The sequence below is a fragment of the Trichechus manatus genome, unplaced genomic scaffold, assembly GCF_000243295.1.
Source record: "Trichechus manatus latirostris isolate Lorelei unplaced genomic scaffold, TriManLat1.0 scaffold00151, whole genome shotgun sequence".
In the NCBI taxonomy this organism is placed as follows: domain Eukaryota; kingdom Metazoa; phylum Chordata; class Mammalia; order Sirenia; family Trichechidae; genus Trichechus; species Trichechus manatus.
Window position 1 is genome coordinate 3782043 of NW_004444087.1, and position 23443 is coordinate 3805485.

General features: G+C 54.7%; 1 protein-coding gene across 1 annotated transcript; it reads left to right on the forward strand.

Annotated features, from left to right (window-relative positions):
* Positions 1–1393: 1393 nt before the first annotated feature.
* PSMG3 (proteasome assembly chaperone 3) lies at positions 1394–4533 on the forward strand. Its single transcript, XM_004385927.2, has 3 exons — positions 1394–1422; positions 2887–3136; positions 3933–4533. Exons 2-3 carry the CDS (start codon positions 2921–2923, stop codon positions 4083–4085), a joined length of 369 nt encoding a protein of 122 aa, XP_004385984.1. The 5' UTR covers positions 1394–1422; positions 2887–2920; the 3' UTR covers positions 4086–4533.
* Positions 4534–23443: the final 18910 nt, after the last annotated feature.

Here is a 23443-nt window from a genome sequence, read left to right on the forward strand (position 1 = left end):
TGAAAAGAGCATGCTTCATTTGACTTGACTTGCATTGGACAAGGACATTAAATCGTGAAGCAAGGTCATAAAGGCATTAGGAATGCCACAGCTCCCTAAGGAATTGTATGGAGTAGACAGACTTTGATGGGGGGGGGGGGGCAAATACAGCCATGACAGAGCTGTCAGGAAAGGGACAGAAAGGCTTCTGAACACGGTGTTCTGAAGGAGTGTTAATCCCCTAAGGGTCCCAAGGCTCAGATTCCTCTCAACATCTGCCTTACTCTGCCAATAAAACCTCCAGCTTGGAGAAACATGATAAGCAGTTGGAGGTGTGGGGGGGGTGTTGCTTTCAGGGATCCTTGGGAGGCACCAGAAATCATCCTGCTAAAGGGGTAGCACTGGTCCCTCCACTCACTCTACCTTCACCTGGCCACTCACATCAGGAGCAGTAACTAAGGGTAAGGGTTTGAAGCCCAGGGCCACACCTTATCAGAGCCTTGGGCAAGCTCTCTCTGAACTTGAACCTCCTGGCTGTAAAAAGGGGATTAATAGTACCAATATAGTGGATTCCGACTCATGGCACCCCCATGTGTCAGAGTAGAACTGTGCTCCATAGGGTTTTCAAGGGCTGATTTCTGGGGAAGTAGACCGCCAGGCCTTCCTTCTGAAGTGCCTCTGAGTGGACTCGAAAGTCCAATCATTTGGTTAACAGCCATCTGCTACTTAATGCGGTTGTTAAGATTAGATGAATTAATATACATAGCGCACTTAGAACATTGCCCGGCACGTAACAGTGCCAAATAATCATCAGTTATTATTATTATTTCCACCGCGATGGACGTAGAAGGATACCCCAAATGGGCTTTTGAGGCAGAGGACCCCGGCACGATCTGGAAAAACTAAAAGGGTCTTTGTTACTGCGGGGCAGAGGGCCCTCTGGGCTATCAGGAAGGTCGTGGAAAAGCCTTCCCAAAGGGCCTGAGCACCCGGCCGAGGGCCCCGCGATCCGACTTCCGAGGGTCTCGAGACCAGAGCGGGGCAGTGCCCCATCGGCTGGAGCCTGAGTATGCCCTTTTGAGAAACCGAAGACTCCTTCACTGACGGCCACGGGCTAAGGGGCCGAGGCCCGTGACTTGGGGCCCGCGGAGCCCTTCCCTGATGCCCCGAGACCCTGTTCCAAGGCGCCCAGCCGAGAACTTCAAAAGAGAAAGAAACCCACACCGCTGACTAGCACCGACTGCCCACGACCCGGGGACCGGAAGCCACATCCGCACTTCCGGCGGAGGCGATGGGATGGGATGGACTGGCCAGCGAATGGGCCTGGTGGCGGGGGCTGAGAGCGGGCCTGGGGCGGGGCCGGTGAGTGGGCGGGGCCGCAGCACGCAGGGGCGGGCCCGCGTCTCGCACGCTGAGCCACTTCCGGGCGCGGAGCGGGCGCGGGTGAGCGTGGGTAGAGCCGCGGGTGGAGGGGCGGGCGCTGTTAAGGGGTCTGGGGAGGTTGGGGGTGTCCCGCGGCCCCCCATCTTGTCGTGGCCCGGCGCGAGACCCCCCTTCCCGGTCTTCCAGCCCCGAGTCTGAGTCCCCAGCCCCGTTTCTCGCCGCCCCTGGACCCCCATCCCTGTATCACTTATTTCTGGATCCCCGCCCTGGATCCCTATCCCTGCGCCTCGTTCTTCACACCAGTCTCCCCCTGCCCTGCATCTTTTTGTCTTTCTCTCTCTGTGCCTAGCTCTTGGGTCTTTCCGCCTGCCCCTTCATTCCTCTGCTTATCGCCCTTGAATATGGGTGTCGATAATTCCATTTGGGACCAATGATGTCCCCAGAAGCAGATAAAGTGAGAATTCAGTCTGCAGACTAGCAGAAAAGCGGGGGTTCTGGCCCCGGCTGTTTAGCACCTGGGGTGCTTTGCTTGCAAGCACGTAGCAAGGATACGAGGGAAAGCCCCCCTCCCGTTAGATTTAAATGAGTGCCATTGGGATCAGCGGGAAGTCATAAAAGTAATTACATACCAGCGGGAGGGTGGAAGTGGGCGGGAAACCCTGTGCTCTTGGAGGAAGTGAGATTCATCACCTGCCTCTAAACATGCAAGAGCTTTTTGAGATTTTCTTTGTGTGACCTGTGTACATATACTTACCGATCAACTGATCCAGAAAGTTCCATTCCAGTATTCAAAAAAAAACAACAGTTACTGTCAGGTCACCTCTGACTCCTGGCTACCCCAAGGGTATCAGAGTAGAACTGTGCTCCCTAGCGTTCTCGACAGTATTCCAAAAAAAATACAAGGTACTGGCAGGTCACCTCTGACTCTGGGCTACCCCATGTGTATCAGAGTACAACTATGCTCCCTAGCGTTCTCAACGGCTGATCTTTTGGAAATAGATCGCCAGCTTTTCTTCCAGGGCACCTGTGGATGGACTCGAACCCCCAACATTTTGGTTAGCAGCCAAGTGGGCTAATTGTTTTGCACCACCCAGGGAACTTAATATACTTATAAGATCATATACACGTACAAACATACATACGTGTTGTTGTTAAAACAGAAAATCCAAATCAGTTACCATCAAGTCGGTTCCAACTCATGGCAGCCCCGTGTGTGTCTGTAGTTTTCAATGGCTACTTTTTCAGAAATAGTTCGCCAGGCTTTTCTTCAGAGGTACCTCTGGGTGGACTCACAGAGATGTCCCATCCAGATGGTGAGAGATTTGGCCTCGGTTAGATTCAGCTGAGCAGTCAAGCATGTTAACTGTATTCCCCACCCAGGGACTCCAGGTACAGTGTATATGGGCAGGCAGCCACTTGTGTTTCTGTTTTAATGCCAAGTGATACATATTTAGGATTCTGATTCCCAAGGTATCTCGGGCCCTGTTTGGCTGACTTACTCCTTTTTGTTGTTATTCTTTTTAGCACCAACTAAAGCTGCCGTAGAAGACGCCCAGCCATGGAAGACAAACCATTGGTGGTCTCAAAACAGAGGAGAGAAGTGTTGTGTGGCATCCCCACCCAGGTGGTATGCACGGCCTTCAGCAGCCACATCCTGGTGGTGGTGACCCAGTTTGGGAAGATGGGGACCCTGGTCTCCCTGGAGCCCAGCGAAATGGCCAGTGACATCAGCAGGCCCATGCTTACCACCAAAGTCCTTCTTGGGCAGGATGAGGTAAAACCTGTTGCTGTCCAGTCGATTCCGACGCATAGCAACCCTATAGGACAGAGTAGAGCTGCCCCATAGAGTTTCCAAGGAGCACCTGGTAGATTCAAACAGGTGACCTTTTAGTTAGCAGCCGTAGCACTTAACGACTATGCCACCAGGTTTCCGGATGAGGTAAAGGGGCTGGGAAAGGCCCAGGGTGGAGGGGGATCCTTTTCTGTGGCTTTCATTTCTCAATAAGATCTTGGAGCACGTGGAAGGCTAACTCACCCTACAGTGGCCATGAGTGGGCACTTCCCGGGGCCTTCCTGGGTCTGGGGGCGTCCCACCTGTCCTTGGTGAATGATGGTGCCAGCCCATTAGAATCTTACCCAGCAGGCAGGTACAAGTATTGATTCTAGAATATGTGCCTCCTGCTGGTTTGACCTTGTCATGATACACACCATTAGTGAGTGGCTGTTCATGCTCCATTCTGGAAAGATCGTCTGTGAGATATAACAAAGATTCCCTCTCCCGACTTGTTCTTCTGAATCTTGGGAGATTAGAAACAGCCAGAAGAGGCAGGGGACTCAGAAGACAGCACCAAGGAAATGAGCTTAATGATGCCTCCTTAGCAGTTTGTTTATGACTGTTGTGTTCTGAGTGTTTCGTTGAACTCTGAATCACAGTGGCATCAGATTTATCTCTTGGTGATTTAATGGAGGTGTGGGAAGCCTGTCTGGGCTCCTGAAGGATACTTACTGAAGGCATTAGGAAAAAAAGCTGGCTCCTTGCTGCTAAAGTGGTTTCCTGCTTTTCCCTCCAGCCTCTCATCCACGTCTTTGCAAAGAACCTGGTGACGTTCGTGTCTCAAGAAGCTGGGAACAGAGCAGTCCTCCTGGCCGTAGCTGTGAAGGACAGGAGCATGGAAGGCGTGAAGGCCTTGCGGGAGGTGATTCGGACGTGCCAGGTGTGGTGAAGGGGCCCACAGGGCCCGGCCAGGTGGCCCCCCTGCTGCTCACCAAGACCAAGGGGAGACGCAGCCCCCCTCACAATGGTTTGAAGACATCTCCAGCCATAACCAGAAACACTTGAAGCCAGAAACAATACTCAGGTCTCAGGCAAGCTCCACTTTGTTTGGTTACTAATATCACCCTTGGGTGGCGAAGGGAGTGGAACGTGTCTTGTGAATGGTTCTCACCGGGGTCCGAGTTGTTGTACATATTTGAGAATCGAAAGGGTGACTTATCAGGTGTGATTCACAGCCTTCCATGTACTACAGTGTCAGTCGTGGAAAGAAATTTTCTTTTTATCAAAAATAAATACGTATTTCAAAATACTTCACCATCTTTCTTAACAATACTGAGATAGCTCAGCCACACAGCGTAAGTTCAGTTTCGTGTACCTCAGGTGGGCAGAAAGCCTGTTTGGCCAAGAGCGAGGATTCACACGGGCAAGATGAGTCCCAGGAGCCAGTTTTATGCACGCACAGTGGTGTCTTGCTCCTCTTCCTGCAATTCTTCTAGGATGCTTGGGAAGCTGGCAGCACTTAACTCTCACTCGACAGACATTTCTAATGGTGTGCCAGTTACGGTGCTGGGGCTGGGATGCAGACCCCAGCCTCAGAGCCACATTCTTGCCAGATGGGAAAAGATACACATCACCGCACTGGCCTGGGGCCAGCCATGGGGAGAGGCACGGGGGGTGTCTTAGTCTCTTACTGCTGCCATAACAAAAAATATCACACGTGGGTGGCTTTAAAAAAACAGGAATTTATTGCCTCACTGTTCAGGAGGCTGGGAGTCTGAATTCAGGATGTGGCTCCAGGGGGAGGTCCTGCTTTGTCTATTTCAATTTCCAGTAGCTGCCGGTAATCCTTGGTGTTCCTGGGCTTGTAGATTCATCTGCTGTGTGTGTCTGTCTTCGTTTGGGGTATTCTCCCTGTGTGTCCCTGTGTTTATTCTTTTCTTTTTAGAACTCAGAAGTGATTAGGCTTAGGACCCACCTGTTCACCAAAAAGTCGGAGGTTCAGTTCCACCAGAGGCACTTTGGAAGAAAGCCCTGGCAATCTACTTCTGAAAAATCAGCCACTGAAAACCTGTGGAGCACAGTTCTACTCTGACACACAGGAGGTCACCGTGAGTTGGAGTCCACTGCCCAGCAACTCGTTTTTTCTACTCTGGAATGGCTTGATTAATATAACGAAAGAAACTTCCTGTTGCCAAACAGGGTCATATTCACAGGTACAGGGATTAGGACTTCCACATTCTTTTTGGGGAACACTCAGTCCATAACAGGGACTACAGCACTAACTGCCCAGGGAAGGCTCTGTAGGGAGGGGATGCCGGGGCTGAGTCTGGCATGGTGGGGGAGGGGACGTCCCAGGCAGAGGAACAGTGCCAAAGAAGCCAGGGCCCTGAGGGCAGTTGCTAAGGTCAGCCTGTACGATATCTGGGAGTGGCTGGAAGTGAAGCCCATGGTGGTGGGGGAACAGTAGGGAGGCCTTCTGTGCTGTGGTGAGGTTGGGATTTGATCCTGAGTTTGATGAGGAGTCATTGAAGGGTTTTAAGTCAGGTCAGATTTGCCCTTGAGAAATGTTCCCAGTAGGCGTGTGGGGCTCGTTGGCCAGTGCTCAGGGTGAGAAGTTGTCTTAGGTCTGACTGTGGGTGCCCATGCCTCTGACAGGTGGCCACCTGGGGCCCACCTGGAGTGTCCCTTACCCCCTGCAACCACAGCAGATTTTCCACACGAGTTAGGAGTCCTAAAACCAGGGGTGACATCTTTGTACAGTGTGACTCTCTAAATGGTCTCTTTCATGAGAAAGTAGAGGCACTTTGAGTGGAGTTAGGGGACAAGTTCTTGAAGCAGAAACCAGATAGGATCTCCAAAATAGGGAGTAAGCCCTTGTCTTAGTTATTTAGTGTTGCTGTAACAGAAATACCACAAGTGGATGGCTTTAACAAACAAGTTTATTCTCTCACAGTCTAGGAGGCTAGAAGTCTGAGTTCAGAGTACCAGCTCCAGGGGAAGGTTTTCTCTCTGTTAACTCTGGGGGAAGATCCTTGTCATCAATTTTCCCCTGGTCTAAGAGCTTCTCAGCGCAGGAACCTCGGGTCCAAAGGACACGTTCCCCTACTGGTTCTTCATTCTTGGTAGCATGAGGTCCCCATGTTTCTGTGCTCGCTTCTCTCTTTTATATCTCAGAAGAGATTGACTCACGACACAACCTAATCTTGTAGATTGAGTCCTGCCTCATTAACATAACTGCCTCTAATCCTGCCTCATTTACATCATAGAGGTAGAATTCACAACACAGAGGAAAATCACATCAGATGACAAAATGGTAGACAATCACACAATACTGGGAATCATGGTCTAGCCAAGTTGGCACACTTTTCTTTTAATTGTACTTTAGATGAAGGTTTACAGGACAAACTAGCTTCTCATTAAACAGTTAGTACACCTTGTTTTATGACATTTGTTTACAACCCCACAACATGTCGACACTCTCCCTTCTCGTCTTTGGGTTCCCTGTTACCAGCTTTCCTGTCCCCTCCTGCCTTCTGGTCCTTGCCCCTGGGCTTTTGTGCCCCTGTAGTTTTGTTTTGTTTTATGGGCCTGTATAATCTTTGGCTGAAGGGTGAACCTCAGGAGTGACTTCATTACTGAGCTAAAACGGTATCTGGGGGCCATACTCTCCGGGTTTCTCTAGTCTCTGTCAAGCCAGTAAATCTGGTCTTTTTTTGTGAGTTAGAATTTTGTTCTACATTTTTCTCCAGCTCTGTCCAGGACCCTTTATTGTGATCCCTGTCGAAGCAATCAGTGGTGGTAGCCAGGTACCATATTGTTGTACTAGACATGTTCTGTTGGAGGCCATGGTAGTAGTGGTCTGTTAGTCCTTTGGACTAATCTTTTCCTTGTATCTTGTTTTTTTCTTTGTCCCTTGCTCCTGAAGGGGTGAGACCAGTGGAGTATCTTAGATGGCTGCTCACAGGCTTTTAAGACCCCAGATGCTACTCATCAAAGTAAATTCTAGAACATTTTCTTTATAAACTATGTTATGCCAATTGAGCTAGATGTTCCCTGAGACCATGGTCCCCACAGCCCTCAGTCCAGCAATTCGTTCCCTCAGGGTTGACACATTTTTGTTGGGCACAATTCAGTCCATAATAGCCCTCTTCCAGGGAACTGAGATGCATTTATTTCTTTAGATGCAGGTAAAGGAGCCCCTTAAAGGCCACCCAAAGCTTGAGCCAGAGCCTGGGTGACCACTGGAAGGCTTAAGCCAAGGTGCAAGATGCAGCATGCGGAGGTTAATGTTTAGAGCGGGCACACAGGCAAAGACCTCTTTGTTCAGTATCAATCACTATCTACCTTGTCATCTAAAAGGTGGATGCTTGTTGTGGGTTGAGTGGTCTCCTCCAGAAAGATATGTGAAAGTCCTAACCCCTGTACTGTGAATGGGACCTTGTCTGGGAATAGAGTTTCCCTTTTGTTATATTAATGAGTCATGCTGAACAGGGTGGGTCCTAAACCTAATCCCTTGAATGGTGTCTTATAAAAAAGGAAAACAGCCTTGGAGAGTCACACACACGGGAAGATGCCACATGAGGATCCATCTACAAGTCGAGGAGTACCTGGAGCTGCCAGAAGCTGGAAGAGACAAGGAGGGACCCTTCCCTAGAGTCGACACCCTGAATTCAGACTCCCAGCCTCTATAACTGTGAGACAGTAAATTCCTGTTCTTTAAAGCCACCCACTTTGTGCTGTTTTTGTTATAGCAGCCCTAAGCCACTTAAGACAATGTTTTTTTTCGCTTGTTTTTTTCCCCATGAAGCCATGACTTCCCTCATTTAACAAGCGGGGAAATTGAGGCAAGGGTTGCATTAGAATCTGAGTCCGAATCCCAATTGGCATCTTTTTTTTTTGTTTCCTGTGGTCCCTGTACCTAACAATGGCAAGAGCTCCTGTTGCCAAAACTCCAGGTTCTGCTTGGTGTAACTCCATCAGGGCCAAAAAGGCAGAGATCGAGTTGGGAGAATGAAAGGCAGCTTTATTGGTTGGCCAAGCAAGGAGACAGACGGGGCTGCGTGCCATCCAAGAGTGCCTCCCAGGCAGCTTGTTGAGGCTGGTTTATATAGGCAGGATCAGTTTCAGAATACAAAAAGGCACGCACGCAGGCACAGAGCATTTTACAATGAGTAAGCATTTTCTAAGGCCCAGGTTCAATTCCCTGCGCAGGAGGAACTTAGTCATTTTTGTTTATTGGCATGTCAGCTCTCCACCCAGGGGCGGAGAATTTACCATGCAGGAAGCAGTTAATGAGCTAAAGGTCACCTGGAACGCCAGGATGGAGGGCAGGACCTGTTTCAGCCGATTCTGGTTAGCCGATGTCTGTTTCTCTTTAAGGAGATTCTGAGGAGGAGAAGAAAGAACTCTAGGCAATGGGCTGGGTGAGGGGCGGTCTTGCGACTAAGAAAAATGGCTCTGTGGCTCTAGCCCTGTCTCACTCCTACCACAGAGGGCTGGCTGTGACCAGGCCCTGCGTGCAGCCCCTCATCCTCAAGCGCTCCTTACCTGCGCTCCCAGTTGAGGAAACCGAAGCGCAGGACGGTTGCACAGCTGGATTCGAACCCAGCCATTGGCCGCGTGTTGATTCTCACTCACGGGCCCTGGTTTCTTGAAGCTGCGCCTCGGCTTGAAGGAACTGACGATCCTCACCCTCAATGCCCATCGTGGACTGAGTGTGTCCCCAGAAAAGATACGTTGGAATCTTGACTGCTGTACAGCTGTACACGTGGATGTGATCCCGTTTCGGAATAGGGTTTTGCTTGTTATGTTAATGAGGTCCTGTCGGTGTAGGGTGTGTCCTAACCCTAATCATTGCTGAGTTGTGAGGAGCAGCACAGCCACAGAGAGGGAAACACAAATGGTGGGAAAACAGACACCGCCTGGAGGAACGTGGGGCTACAGAAGCTAAAATAGGACCTTCCCTCCGAGCCAACAGAGAGCCTTCACTCAGAGCCAGTGCCCTGAATTTGGACTTGTAGCCACCTGAACTGTGAGAAAGTAAACTTCTGCTCTTTAAAGCCACCAGCTTGTGGTTTTTCTGTTACAGCAGCCCTAGGAAACAAAGGCCACGCCAAAGACAGCTCTACCGCAGCTTTCCATCTGGCTCTGACCCCGTGACCTCGCTCTGACCCCGTGACCTCTGTTTCGGTGCCTCCTTAGAGCCCGGCGCAGCGGCAGTGACTGCGCCGTCTAGCTTAACCCTTAACAAGCAGGTAATGAAAACATTGAGGCTCAGAAGGGCCAGGTGAGCAGCTCAGAGTCCCTCAAGTGATGAGTGGCAGCCCGGGCTTTGGACCCGGCAAGGCCTGTGTCATCTGCCTGGCCCCACGGCCACCTGCCTAAAGACATCTATTTAAAACCAAGGCCCCAGTGCCTCTCTAAGTCACTTATTCACAGCTGCTGCCCAAAGCTGTCTGGTAGCTATTAAAAAATACAGACTGAGACAAAGCTCTTCCGTCATTTACTAGGGCCTTGTCCCTATAAATCAGGACACGGGCTGACAAGGAAGGCGCTGGGCCCTCTGCTGTCCTCGGTGCTCCACTCCAGCTGCTATAATTCAGGAGGAGAGAGGCACACTCCAATAGAGATCTGTGAAGCTGTCATTTTTGTTCAGTGGAAATCGTTCCTTCTAGAGATAGCAAGGCCACCTATGGGGCCTGCCCTGTGATCAAACTATAATCACAGCTCCCTCGATTTACGGCTGGACATAAATGGTACTCAGTGGGCTAATTCACCCTCCGCCGATGTGGTGGAGTTCAGTTTTTCAGGGCGTAGGTGATCTGTGCCCCACATTTCAGCTGCCAGCACCTGTCTGTCAGTTTGGCCTACTCTGGTGCCTTGTGTGTCTCTATAATGCTGGAAGTTACGCTACCGCGATTTCAAATACCAGCAGGGTCACCCATGGTGGGCAGTTTTTAACAGAGCTTCCAGACTAAAACGAGGAAGAAAGGCCTGGCAATCTACTTCCAGAAAGTAGCTAATGAAAACCCTATGGATCACAACAGAACATTGTCCAATACAGTGCTGAAAGGTGGTCCCCTAGATTGGAAAAACCAAACCCATTACTGTCAAGTTGATGCCTATTCATGGTAATCCCATGTGTTACAGAATAGAACTGCCCCATAGGGGTTTTTTGGCTGTCATCTTTAAGGAAGCAGATCGCCAGGCCTTTCTTCTGCAGCACTGATGGGTAGGTTAGAACTGACAACCTTCAGGTTAGTAGCTGAGCATACACCATTTGTGCCACCCAGGTTGGAAGGCACTCAAAATGCACAGTGGCTGCAGCAATGGACTCCAGCATACCTACAATTGTGCAGAAGGCACAGGACCAGGCAGGGTTTCGTTCTTTTGTACGTGGGGTCGTTAAATGAGTTGGAGCTGACTCGAGGGCAGCTAACAAAAATAATGTTTTCTGCCAAGCTGCAGCAGAGTCCCCTCCCTCCTCTTCTCGTTGGACCTGGATGTCAGGTCAGAGCCCAAGGCAAGTGGGCCCCTGGCAGGTACGGAGAAACCAGGAGGGTGACTGTTCTCGGGGACCATCCTGAGCAGCCTCGGGGGTCCGATGGAGCCCTGTGTCCACCTGAGCCAGTACTGAGAAATGCCCCATGGGGTAAGACAGCTCACGGTCGCCCGTGCTCAGCGGGGTCTGGCTATTCTGTGCCCCGGAGTGAAGCTGGATGTCAGGAGGGGCCATGGATGAGTGAGTGGGAGGGTGGTGGGTCGGTGGGGACAGAATCAGAGGCCCCGTCATCATGAGTTCATGATTCAAACCATGAAACAGGACAAACCCCGCCTCGTGTTGAGTGAAGGATGGCTCAAGTGGGAAGGAGGATTCCTAAATTCCAGGAAGGCGCGGAACAATCAAAGGCACTAGAGATGCCAGAGAAGTTTGCAGAAATAGGCCCAAATATGGGGCCATTTTGATGAGGACTTTGTGCTCTAGTGGGTCCCCAGAATGCTCTGGGTGGAGGCTGGGGCAGACAGGACAGGTGTTTAAGTCTTTGAGTCAATTCCAACTCCTGGCGAGCCCATGTGTGCAGAATAGAACTGTGCTCAATAAGATTTTCAATGACTGTGATCTTTTGGAGGCATTCTTTCAAAAGGTTGGCGGTTCGAACCCACCCAGAGGCACCTCGGAAAAGGAGGGAAGGAGGGAGGGAAAAAGAGAGACAGAGAGACCAAGTGACAGAGAGGGGGGCAGAGAGATTGAAAGGAAGAAAGAAAGAGAAATTGGGGAAGAAGGGGAGGGGAGAGGGAAAGCCTCCAAGGAAGAGAACCCCAGAAACCCTAGCCATAAAGCAGAGTCTCACAGGGAACCCCGGCTAGGACACAGGATATGCACCTACCGTGTGCCAGACGCTGCCGGCGTGGCTCCTTTAATCCCCACCACCGCCCACGGGGTGAGGACGCTTGGGTCCATTTCAGATGGGAAGACCGAGGCCCAGGGCAGCATGGTGCAAGCCTGAATCCCCACCTACCAGCCTGGTGCCTGGGCCTCCAGCGTCAGTTTCCTCATCTGTATAGTGGAGCCACCCCTCCCCCACAGGGCACTGGATCATTCTCCAGGGGTCCTGCTGACGGTTGGGAGGCGCTGTGACTGGCCCTGAGGCAGTGCTGGTCCCAGGACTCCCTCAGACTCCGCAATGCGAAGACAGGCCCAGAGAGGGTCAAGTGGAGAAGCATGGACCGAGGGAGCAGGTGGGGAAGGATGGCCGCCCGTGGCATGTGGCGGATTGTCCCCTACCATCCTTGTAAGGGCCTTGGGAGCTGGCCACAATGGCCGGCTCCCTCCCCCCATACAGGTGGGTGGCCACAGGTAGTCCCAGAGCCAGAATGGGAGGACTGTGAAGGGCGCGGCCAAGAGAATGCTGTACCAGGCAAGGTGGACCAGACAGGTAGGGCAGGTAGGGCCAGGCCTAGGGTAGGCTGGGCAGGCGGGGAGGAGGGCCCTGGGGAGAGGCCGGGGCTACGGCAGGAGCGGTGGTACTGGGGACCGACCCAGGATGCTGCAGCTGCCATGAGGAGGGGTTCACGGGGGCTGGAAGCTGCGCTGTGGGCAGATATCCCCACCACCCCTCTCAGACCTGGAGGCCTGAAGCAGATCCCCCACGGGGCCTGGCCAACAGCGAGAGAGCCAGGAGAGAGGTGAGCTGTGCGCAGGGTGTGTGTGTGCATGGGTATGTGGGCGCATGCACACCAGGTGTGTGGTGTCCAGGTGGGGGCTCCTGGATGGAGCTCCCCACTCTTGAAACTCTGAGAAGCACCCCAACTCTGCCCCTAAAGCCCCTCCAGACCCAGGACGGGATCCCTGTAACAAGAAAGGGTCTCGAGCCGGCATGGTGGTGAATCCAGTCCAAGGCAGCACCATGCCCCAGCCCCAGGGGAAGGGTGCCCACCCATTCCCAGGGCACACACCCAGAGCCAGCCGGTTTCTCAGGGTTGATGGGCAAGTATGGACAGGTCCTGGGCAGACACAGCTTCCCTCCTAGAACTGTGGCAACAGAGCTTTCCGGAAGGAGGGAGACATGGGCTGGTCATGGGTAGGACAGAGAAGATGATAGGGAGCCCACAGGAGGAAGATCAATGGCTTCGAAATGCCGTCTCCAGGGTCCGAGGCCTGGGGCCAAGCTCGGGTCAGGGGTCATGCTGGGGTCAGGCGGTGGGCGCAGGTAGAGCTGGGTCAGCCAGGAGCCCGGGGAAGTCTGCTGTATGCCCGGACCCAGAAGCATGGACACAGCTGGAGTCCTGAGCCCTGGCCTGGGCTGGCCCTGCTGTGCTGCTGCAGCTGTGGCCACCTTGGGACAGAGGAGCAGGTGACAGGGACAGGGAGCTAAAGCTTCCACTGCCTAACGTGGGTACATGGGATCCAGGGAAACGGAGGCTTCAAGAGATATGGAGTCTTCCCAAGGCCCTGGGCGTAGTTAGTGGCCAGAGCCACAGTCTAGCCCGGCTTGTCTGGCCCAGAGCCCTGCCTGCCCAATTCTCAGCCCAACGCTGGCTAGCATGGTGCCCTATCTGGCGTGGCCACCAGGAGGCAGCGCTCCCCTGCTCATCCAGGCCAAGGAGCTCACAGGGACTGCAGGTCAGGGGAGGAGGCCGGGACAGGGCTGGGAGCTCCGGAGAGGGGACGTGGCAAGAGACCCAAGGACAGGCATCCAGGCTGCAGAGCTGGCATGAGTCTGGCCGGGGACAGATGGCAGAGCCGGGCTCCCTGGGAACCTGTGGGTGCAGACAGAGGCCAGGCATGGGGGGTGGGTTGCTTTCCCCTCCATCTGCTGCTGTAGGAAGTGCCCATCTGGGCCACTCGCCCGACCCCACCCGGGCAGGCAAGGCAAGAGGGGCTCCCCCACTTCTCAGACCTCGCTTGAAGACAGTCTTTGGCCCCTCAAAAGTGGGCTCTGGTTTCCTGGGTGTTGCAAACAGTTAAGCGCGTTACTACTAGCTGAAAGGTTGACAGTTTAAACACACCCAGAGGTGCCTTGGAAGAAGGGCCCAGCGATTTGCTTTTGAAAGGTCCCCTCCTGCCAGGCGTGCAGGGCAGGCAGAGTCCCAGCACGGTCAGTGGTCGAGGGCATGACCCAGTGGGGAGGGTTAGGAACTTGAGCTGGAAGGACCTTCAGGCTCAGAGGAAGGGGGTGGCCAGGCCCCGTCACCCAGGCTTCTTGTGGCCCTGCAGCATCGTCCCCACAGCCCAGCTGCTGCTCCTCCTCATCTGCTCCCCAACTCACACAGTACCTTCCAGCAGCCCAGACCGCGGGGCCTCGGCCGACAGTGAGTTCCTGCCTATCCCCGCGTATATGGTGGATGTCAGGTGAATTAATGGCTACTGCAAAAAAACTCAGTCAAAAATGCCATTTGCGAACACCCTGGGACTGGCAGGTGAGGGTCCAAGCAGGTGAGCGCCCTGGGAACACCAAGAGAACATCAAGGGCCAGCCCCGGGCAGTTGGGGGTGTCGGTGCACCTGTACCGTCTGTGCCCTGCCAGGCTCTCCCCACCCCCACCCTGGTCTGCTGCCCTGGGGGTCCTTGGGTGGGGCTGCTCCGCAGAAAGAGCCCAGCCTATGACTCCGAACTGGGCCCCCTAGCAGAGTGCCTTTGGAGCCCCGGGGGCACCGGGGAGAACAAGAGAAGGGCTGGAGGCTCCAGAAGAGCATAGCCACAGAGGACTGCCGGGCCAGAGTGGCCCCTCGGGAGAGCCTGAGCTGCCAGAGGCAGGTGACTGCCGGCCTGAGATGGGGGTCTGGCTGTGGCGGGAGCCAGCCTGGACAGAGGCTTAGGAGCCACGGGCAGTTCAGGGGCAGAAAGGCAGGGCCACGGCCAGGGGCCAGGGCATTGGGTGGAACTGGCTGGGTCAACTCTTTCCCTCCCCAGCTGGTCTGCCCCACGGGGAGCTCTGTTGGCACCTGCTGATTGCTGGGAGCTGCCAGGAGTTGGCCATGGTCATCTGGGCTACAGTCAACACAGATCAGAGGCCCCGTGGGAGGGGCCTGGCCCCAGGTCCTGGCGGGAGGGGCCCAGGGTGGTCGAGCGGGGCCAGCCTGCGATGGCTTTGAGAAGTCACCCAGTCAGCCCTGCCGCCCCTCCTGAGTAGGTGAGGGCTGAAGCATCAGCCACCAGGACAGAGGCTTCACTCAGCCAGTAGTCCCACGGGAGGCCGGGCAGGGTCAGCCTCAACCTGCCCTCCCTGGGGGCCTGAGTGCTGAGTCCTGTGTTCCCCAGGTCCAACACCCTTTGTCCATTGTGCCTGGCCTGGCACAGCTGTACCTGTCCACTCTTCCGGCTCAGGCTCACAACGGGGAGCAAGGCCAGCAGAGCAGTGCCACACCCTGGGCCTCGTGCTTGTCACAGACCACACCTGGTGTATCCTGAGCTCAGGACCAGGCAAGGCGGGGCTGTCCACAGCCCCAGTGATGGCCAGGGGAGGGGCCAGAGACACCTAGGCTCTATGCCGGCAGCAGGGACCACCTCCTTCACCCCCACACCTTCATGGGCACCAGCATGAGGAAGGAGAGGTCACCCCGCCCCTCCGACCTGCAGCAGAGCCAGACACAAGCCCTCAGAGCTCAGGGAGAGTGGGCACACTCAGGAGACCACCCTCCTCTTAGGGGGCCCAGAGCCTGGTGCATCGGACAAGGCTGCCCACCTGGCCATGGGTGGCTCCCATCTCAGGACCCAGCGAGGCTGAAGAGCTGGGTGGAGAAGCATCCCTCACCTCCAGACCCCTGCTGTCCTGGGTGGAAGCAGAGACAGATGTCACCAATGGGGCAGTGGGCACAACCCCAACTGCAGGGATGCAGAGTCCTAGTCTGGCTCTGTCCCTGCCCTCAGCAGGGCCCCGAGACTCAGCCTGGCTCTGAGACTCCAGCAGGGAGACACTGACATCCAGCCACATGCTTCCCACAGCACAATCAACCACCCTGCTACCACCTAGACAAGGACCTCAGGCCTCATGGCATGCTGGGGGCCTGAAACACACATAGATGGGGGTTCAGGCTCCAGTTTCCCCATCTGTAGCAAGAGGGGAGGCATCCTTGGGTGGCGCAAATGGTTAAGCACTTGACTACTAACGGAAAGGTTGGCAGTTTGAGTCCACCTGGAGGTGCCTTGGAAGAAAGGCCTGGCAATCTTCTTCCAAAAAATCAGCCTTTGAAAACCCTATGGAACACAGTTCTACCCTGACATGCACGGGGTCACCGTGAGAATCAACTCGATGGCAAATAGTTCGGTTTTTTGGAACATGAGTAAACAGGTGACCCCAGGGCCCTTCTAGCCCCATCCACATCCAAGTCTTCACCCTTCACAACCCCCAGGCAGTGGTCGTCACCTGCATGATTGCTCATGGTGATGACAATGTTCTCAGCTGAGAGCCTTGCCATCCACGCACTGTTCACTTCTGAAGGTCATGGGCCCCCTCCAGCCTCTGGGCACAGCTCGGCCCTGGCACCTCTGGCAGGGTGGAAGGACTGTTGGCACATGGTGGGAACCCACCTCAACTGGAGAAGGTGTGGACCACTCCACCCCACCTAGCCAGGTTCCCCTCCCACTGGGCCATGGGCGGGCTGGGGCATGGCATGAGGGTCTGGAGGCTTGAGCCAAGGGGAGGCAGACGGCAAACACCTCGCAAACAGATGGACAAGGGAATTTCAGTGACGTTTAAACAGGGCGATAGGGCCAGGGAGGTGACACTCAAGCTGAGACAGAAGGACAAGGAGGCAACTGTGAAGAGAGTGGGGACAGAGGGTTCCAGGCTGAGGACAGGGAGTTCTTGGAGGAGGGCGTGGATCAAGGTGTTGGTACCAGGACCAGTGCGGCTGGAGCGGACGGGAGTCACACGTGGGCAGGGCCTGAAGGGTTTGGCTCTGGCTGTCAGGCTCAACTTCTCAAGCTGCTGCTGGGTGTCCCTGGGGGCCGTGTGGCTGCAGGGATGGGGAGAGTGGGGCCGTGTCCTCTGTGTCCCAAGGGCCCCAACCTTCATGGACTACTGGGGGATGTTGGGCATGCCAATGAACCTTCCTGAGCTGGGGTTTCTGTCTGTCACCAGGAAGTAGGGATTCCGGCCAGGACCCCCATGCATCCAGGGCTGCCAGGAGGGTCAGTGGCATGGGGACTCGAACTGTGTGGTCCGTCACAGGCAGAGCTGGCCCTTCATGACGGTGCCCACGCTGCCCTTGTAACCGAAAGCAAAGCTGAGCAGTAGACTGAGGGCCACCCAGCCTCCCTTCCCAGGACTCCTGGGGAGAGGGGGACTGGCTACAGAGGCCTCCAGCACTAGGGCTGACAGATGGGACGGTCAGGCAGCCAAACAGCACTGTGGTCCCCCGACCCCATGGCCAGACCCCAGCAAGGCCCTACACCTGACCTGTCCCCTCCTCTGAGTGCCCTTTGACACTATCCCTCCAACCCAGGGACCTGTCCCCCACCCAAAAAACCAAAATTTTCCAACGTACCTTTTGGGGCCTGAACTTTCTTTTTACTTTAATTGAGGTGAAATTCACATAACAGAAGGAACTATTTCTAAGTGCACGATTCAGTAGCATTTAGTACAGTCACAGTGTCGTGCAACCCCCAACTCTATCAACTTCCAGACATTTTCATCATCCCCGAAGGAGACCCCATACCCACTAAGCAGTCAGCCCCCCATCCCCCCAGCTCCGCCCCACCCCAGCCTACAGCTTGGGGCCAGGACTGTTAAAAAGCCTCCAGCTAGGATGACCCACACTTGCCCCTGCCACCAGTCTCTGGGGCCCAGGCAGCAGCTGCCTGGCAGTCTGGCCCAGGCAGGTGAGGGCACCTGGTGACCAGCAGGTTCCTAGGAGCCAGCTGCCGCAGAGCTGACGGCCAGAAGGGATAGACTGTCAACAGCGGGAGGGGCCTCGCTTCCGCGGCTCCTCCTCCTTGGCCCTTCCCCACAGGCCTAGCAGGCCAGCCGAGCTCAGGTGGGCCAGGTGGGCTGTGTGGTAAGTGGGGCGGCCGCAAACCCCGCCCTCGGCCTGGTAGGAGCCCACAAGGGAGTGGCCTTGGCTGGCAGTGGTCGGCCACGTGGCCAGTAAATGCCCAGCCAGGCTCTCCGGGAGGCTGGGCCTCCAGAGGAGCTTCCTGCTTGCAGAGGTATGCACTGGGCCCTAGACTGCAGGTCAGAGGGAAGGAGGCTGGGACAGGGATGAGAGCTTGGGAGAGGGGATGTGGCAAGAGCCCCAAGGACAAGTGTCCAGGCTGCAGAGCCGGGCTCCCAAAGCCTGAGCATTGGGGGTGGGCCGCCTTCCTTTCTGTCTGCTGCTGTGGGCAGTGCCAATCTGAGCCGCTCCCCAGACTCCCTCCGGGCAGGCAGGTCAAGAGGGGCTCCCCCACTTCTCAGACCTGGCTTGAAGATAATCTTTGGCCCCTCAAAAGTGGGCTCTGGTTCCCTGGGTGGTGCAAATAGTTAAGCGCTTGACTACTAGCTTAAAGGCTGGCAGTTCGAACCACACCCAGAGGTGCCTGGGAAGAAAGGCCTGGAGATTTGCTTTTGAAAGGTCACAGCCTTGAAAACCTTGTGGGGCAGTTCTACTCTGCACACATGGGGTTGCCATGAGTTGGAATCCACTGGATGACAGCTAACAATAACACCATAAAAGCCTGGGCATTGGATGGGGAAGCTGGCTTTACAGAAGGGGAAGCTGAGGCAGGGACCACCCCAGGCCACACAGTCAGGTGGCTAACGTCTGAACCCTGGGAGAGGAGGGGGCCCCAGGGCTGGGCCTTGGAGCTACGGTTTCTGTGGGTTAAGGCCCCTGAGGGCTGCCCGGGAGTTAGGGCAAGGGGCTGGGTTGGGGCTGGGTTGGTCAGGCCCAATTTCCCATGGAGAAGACGGTGTAACAGAGCAGCTGTCGGACATGTCCAGGGTGTGTGGACTGGGACCTAGGCAGAGAGGCACCCTCCCTGCCGGTCCATGGCCGTGTGGGCTTGGTGGGCACGGCCTGGTGAAGCCCATCTGCGGGCCCTCCCTTCCCCCTCTTCCGTCTCCATCCTATCTCCGCCCCGCCCCCCACCTTCTTTGTTCTCCTCCCTGGCTGGTTCCTGCTGCAATGCCTTCACCTTTGCCCTCCACTCCTCCCTCCCCTCTGCAGATGAGTAATGCCTCAGAGCTCCCGGGCACAGCTGTTGTACCCCTGCCGTCGGTGACCTGGCTGCAGCCCAGCCTCCTTCCGGTCACACCCACTGTGCCTGCCGGGCCTCAGATGGATCATTTAGGGAATGGCTCCCAGGGGGCCCCTAAGCTCTTCCTCACCACCTCGTTGGCCCGTGGTGTCTCAGGCGTCTTCGTGTGGGCCGCGGTGGTCCTCACCTGCCACCAGGTAAGCCCTCCCCACCTGTGCGCCTCCCTCCCTCAGGACCCTGCTCAACTGGGGGCCTGGCTGGGTGCTGCTGGGATCGTGGGGCCTTCCTCAAATGATCACCCCCAGTGTAGACAGCCAGAGGTCCGGCTGGGTCCGAGGGACAGGGCCCAAGGGAACTCAGAGGAGGGGACACCGCAGGGGTGATGGAGGTGGGCTTGCTCCAGTATACAGGGTGTGGGAGTGGGGCCTGAGAAGGGGGATGGGTCTGCCAGGCAGTGGGCAGAGACTTCACTCAGGCTGGCTCACCGGCCTCCTTCTGTCCACTGAGGTCCATTTCATTGATGAGAAGCCTGAGGTCAAAGGTGTTCCGCAGGTCCACATAGCCAGCAGGAGAAAGGGCCTTCTCTCTCTGGGGATGCTGCATCCCCACGTAGGCTGGCCAGGGCCTGGACATCACCCTGTGGGGAGTTGGGAGCCCACCAAGAGAGCAGGGAACAGAGTCCAAGCTTGGTTCAAGGGAGCAGGGCTCCAGGAGGGGCTTCCTGCCCCTCAGACCCCTCTGTGGGTGGCTGGGGATCCCTGAGCCATGCACAGCCCTTGCCCTGGGTCAGCCTCCAACTGGGGAGACAGGGCAGACCCCCAGGTAGAGAGGCGGCATGCACAGTGGCCAGGAAGGGGTCATGCAGTGGGCAGACAGGAGGTGATGCCCACACTGGAGGTGGGCAGGGGGCAGGGGCAGGAGGGTTCTGGGAATTCTCAGAGGAATGAACAGGAGCGTGGATGACGTTCCTAGCCAGAACAGCATAAACAAACGCAGGGAGGGCGGTGGGAGGCCAGAGCCCATGTGGAGGACAGTGAGTGGACCCTTAGGTGGAAGGCATTCTTCGTGGGCAGTCAGGTTGGAGAGGAGCAGAGTGGCTAGAGCAAGAGGACTTGGACACCACTGTAAGGAGCTGGGCCTTCAGTCTGTGGGTGGGTGCTGGGGAGCCAAGGCAGGCTGTTGAGGGAGTGAGTACAGAGCTGTGCTACCCTTTAGGACAGCTAATCTGGTGCTGGCATAGGGAACAGATTGGCCAGGGGACCCTGGGGACAGACAGGAGATGGCAGGCAGGGAAGTGGGTGGCAGGGACACCCTCAGCCCGAGCCCCAGAGGCTGCCAAGATGGGGAGGGTAACAATCAGACACCCCTCTCAATAACAGCCACCTGCTGTGTGGGACCTGCCCAAGGGTGGCCTCAAATAGCCAGAATACAAGGTTGACATGACAAGTGCTTAAGGGTGGGCCAGGCAGAGCACAGTGCGGCTGAGCAAGGCTGTTGGGGCCACCCTGGAGGAGGCAGTGTTTGAGCTGAGTCTTGCCAAGCTGCCCTGAAACATCTGGACAGGTAGACTTGATGGGTGGATGATGCGTTTGTATTTGCAGGGGAAGCAAAGCCTTACTGTCTAGTAGTGGGATGGCATTAGGTCTGATTCAGGCTTGTAGTTTAAGGAGCAGCAAGGGGGTGGGGAAGGATCCCTGGTGGTGCAACGGTTAACTGCTTGGCTGCTAACTGATAAGTTGGAGGTTCAAACCCACCCAGTGGCTCTTTGGGGGAAAGACCTGGTGATCTGCTCCTGTAAAGATTACAGTCTAGGAAACCCTATAGGGCAGTTCTACTCTGTCAGAGAGGGTCACTATGATCAGAATCGACTCAGTGGCACCCAGCAACAACAAAGGCAGTGGAGGAGGGGGAGGCAAACAGAATCCTGGGTTGGGGGCACTGTCTAGTCCATACTTCTGTAACTCCGGGGACCAGCTGCATGTGCACATGTGTGTATAGCCTGGCTTGCTGGGGCTGCCTAGCCTGGACAGGGCTGACTGAGACTCCTTGGGCTTCAGCTTCCAGCCCTCCCCATCTTCCTCCCCTGCACCCGCTTCTGGGCCCTCCGTAGGGTGAGAAGTCCCAGACTCACCACCCATGTAGAGCCAAACGGGACAGAGGGGCACAAACCCTCCCTTTACAGATGGGGAAGTAGAGGCGGGCGAGGTCAGCAGCGGGCCAAGGTCACCCAGCTGGGCAGAGCCAGCCCCAGGTCTGCTGACGCCAGTCACACTGCACCCGTCCACTGCGCCGGCCAGGGGTGAGTGCTGATAAGGAGTCTTATCAGTCTCTGCCTCCACCGCCCCCGCATTATGCCCACGGAGCTGGGCGTACGGCTGCGGTGCAGTGCACACGCTGTCACCTTTGCCCCTCTCCCCACCTCGTCCACACAGTGCCTTGTCCAGGGAGCCTTCCGCACAGCCCCTTGGTGCCCACGTGGTGGACCCCCAGCTCCTGTTCCTCTTAGAGACCCGGCCATTATTTTGTCAGAAACACAGGCAGTGTAGAAGGGCTGAAAGATGAAAATGATAGTCACCCACGTATTCCCGCTGCTCAGGAGTAAGACATCGATGTATTTCCTTCCTTCCTTCCCTCCCTCCTTCCTGCCTGCCTGCCTTTTTCTTCTTCTCTTTATTTTCTCTATACCTTCTCTGTTTATTACGGTAAAATACAGGTAACAAAATTTGCCATTTTAACCATTTTTAAGTGCACAATTTAGTGGCATTAACTACACTCGCAATGTTGTGTAATCATCAGCACTATATTTCCAGACCTTTTCGTCACCCCAAACTGTTTACCGCTTAAACTCCCCATTCCTCCTCCCCTCAGCCCCTGGTAACCACCAATCTACTTTCTGTCTCTATGCATTTGCCTGTTCTGGATATTGCACGTAAGTGGGATCATACAGTATTTGTGCTTTTGTGTTCCTTTCCAAGAGCCCTGGTGGCACAGTGGTTAAGCACTCGGCTGCTAACCAAAAGGTCGGCAGTTTGAACCCACCAGCTGCTCCGAAGGAGAAAGACGGGACAGTCTGCTTCCATAAAGATTACAGCCTTGGAAACCCTATTAGGCAGTTCTACTCTGTCCTATAGGGTCACTATGAGTTGAAATAGACTCAATGGCAATGGATTTGTTTTTTTTCATGTCCTTTCATCTCTGCTGGAGCTCTGGTGGTGCGGTGGTTAAAAGGTCGGCTACTAACCAAAAGGTTGGCAGTTTGAATCCACCAGCCGCTCCTTGGAAACCCTATAGGGAAGTTTTTCTCTGTCCTGTACGGTTGCTATGAGTCAGAATCGACTTGACAGCAACGAGTTTGGTTTTTGGTTTTGTTTTTTTCATCTCCACCGTGCATTTTAACATATTTGGGATCCTACTTGGCTTGTCATGATGACTTTTAAATGTTGCATTATATCAGAACATTCTCCCCATGTTATTGTTTTGACATCCTTTTTATTGGTTGTATGATATTGCTTTTCACGGCTGCACCACACATAATCAGTCTGACCGCACCGCTGTGCACAGTGCCCCTTATAGCTTTTCGCTGTGTGTCGCTGTGATGAACACCCTTGCACACAAACATTGTTCTTTATTTCTGAATATATTTGTTCCATGGGACAGATTCTGAGCCCTTTTAACACCCACATATTGAGATGCCAAATTGCTTTCTGGAATGTCTGTGCCCCTTTAGGGATCATGGTATGTCTCTCATTCTCTCCCCAGAGTCTGACCCTTAGCAGTCCCCAGGAGATTCTTGTAGAATGAATGAATGAGCAAATGAATGAATGAGTGAATGAAGAAGCTTTCCCATTTCCAGCTTATTTGTTAGGAACAGGAGCTATCTCATGCCAAAGAAGGTCTTTACAAAAAAGACAAACCTACAACAGAAAAAATATTTATTCTCTCTACTTATAATTGGTGGCTCAGTGGTAGAATTCTCACCTTCCATGCAGGAGACCCCGGTTTGATTCCCAGCCAATGCACCTCATGCACGGCTACTACCCGTCTGTCAGTAGAGGCTTGCACGTTGCTGTGATGGTGAACAGGTTTTAGCTGAGCTTCCAGACAAAGATAGACTAGGAAGAAAGGTCTGGCAATCTACTTCTGAAAAATCAGTGAATGAAAACCCTGTGGATCACAAGTCTGATCTGCAGCTGATCATGGGGATGGCCCAGGAACAGGCAGGGCTTCATTCCGTTGTACATGGGGTCACCACGAGTCAAGGGCTGACTTGACAGCAGCTCACAACAACAACAAATAATAATAAGCAGCTCATTGTAGAAACCTTGGAAATATGGGAACATATAAGAAAAAAGAAAGGTGCCCTGATGGTGCAGTGGTTAACGCTGCTAACTCAAAGGTCGGCGGTTCTAACCCACTAGCCACTCCTCGAGAGGAGATACGGCAGTCTGCCTCTGTAAAGATGGATAGCTTCGGAAACCCTGTGTGGCAGTTCTACTTTGTCACATGGGGTCGTTATGAGTCAGAATCTACTTGACGGCACACAACAGGAACAACAACAAGGAAAAAGCTAGAGGTCTTTGGTGGCCTGGCTCCAGAAGGAGGCCCTCTGTGGCTTGTTGGGGGCACAG

Bases quoted from the DNA above. Each gene is read 5' to 3' on its own strand.
- PSMG3 (XM_004385927.2), top strand. From the start codon at position 2,921: ATGGAAGACAAACCATTGGTGGTCTCAAAACAGAGGAGAGAAGTGTTG. The intron at 3,137-3,932 runs GTAAAACCTGTT...TTTTCCCTCCAG, and splicing joins TCCTTCTTGGGCAGGATGAG to CCTCTCATCCACGTCTTTGC.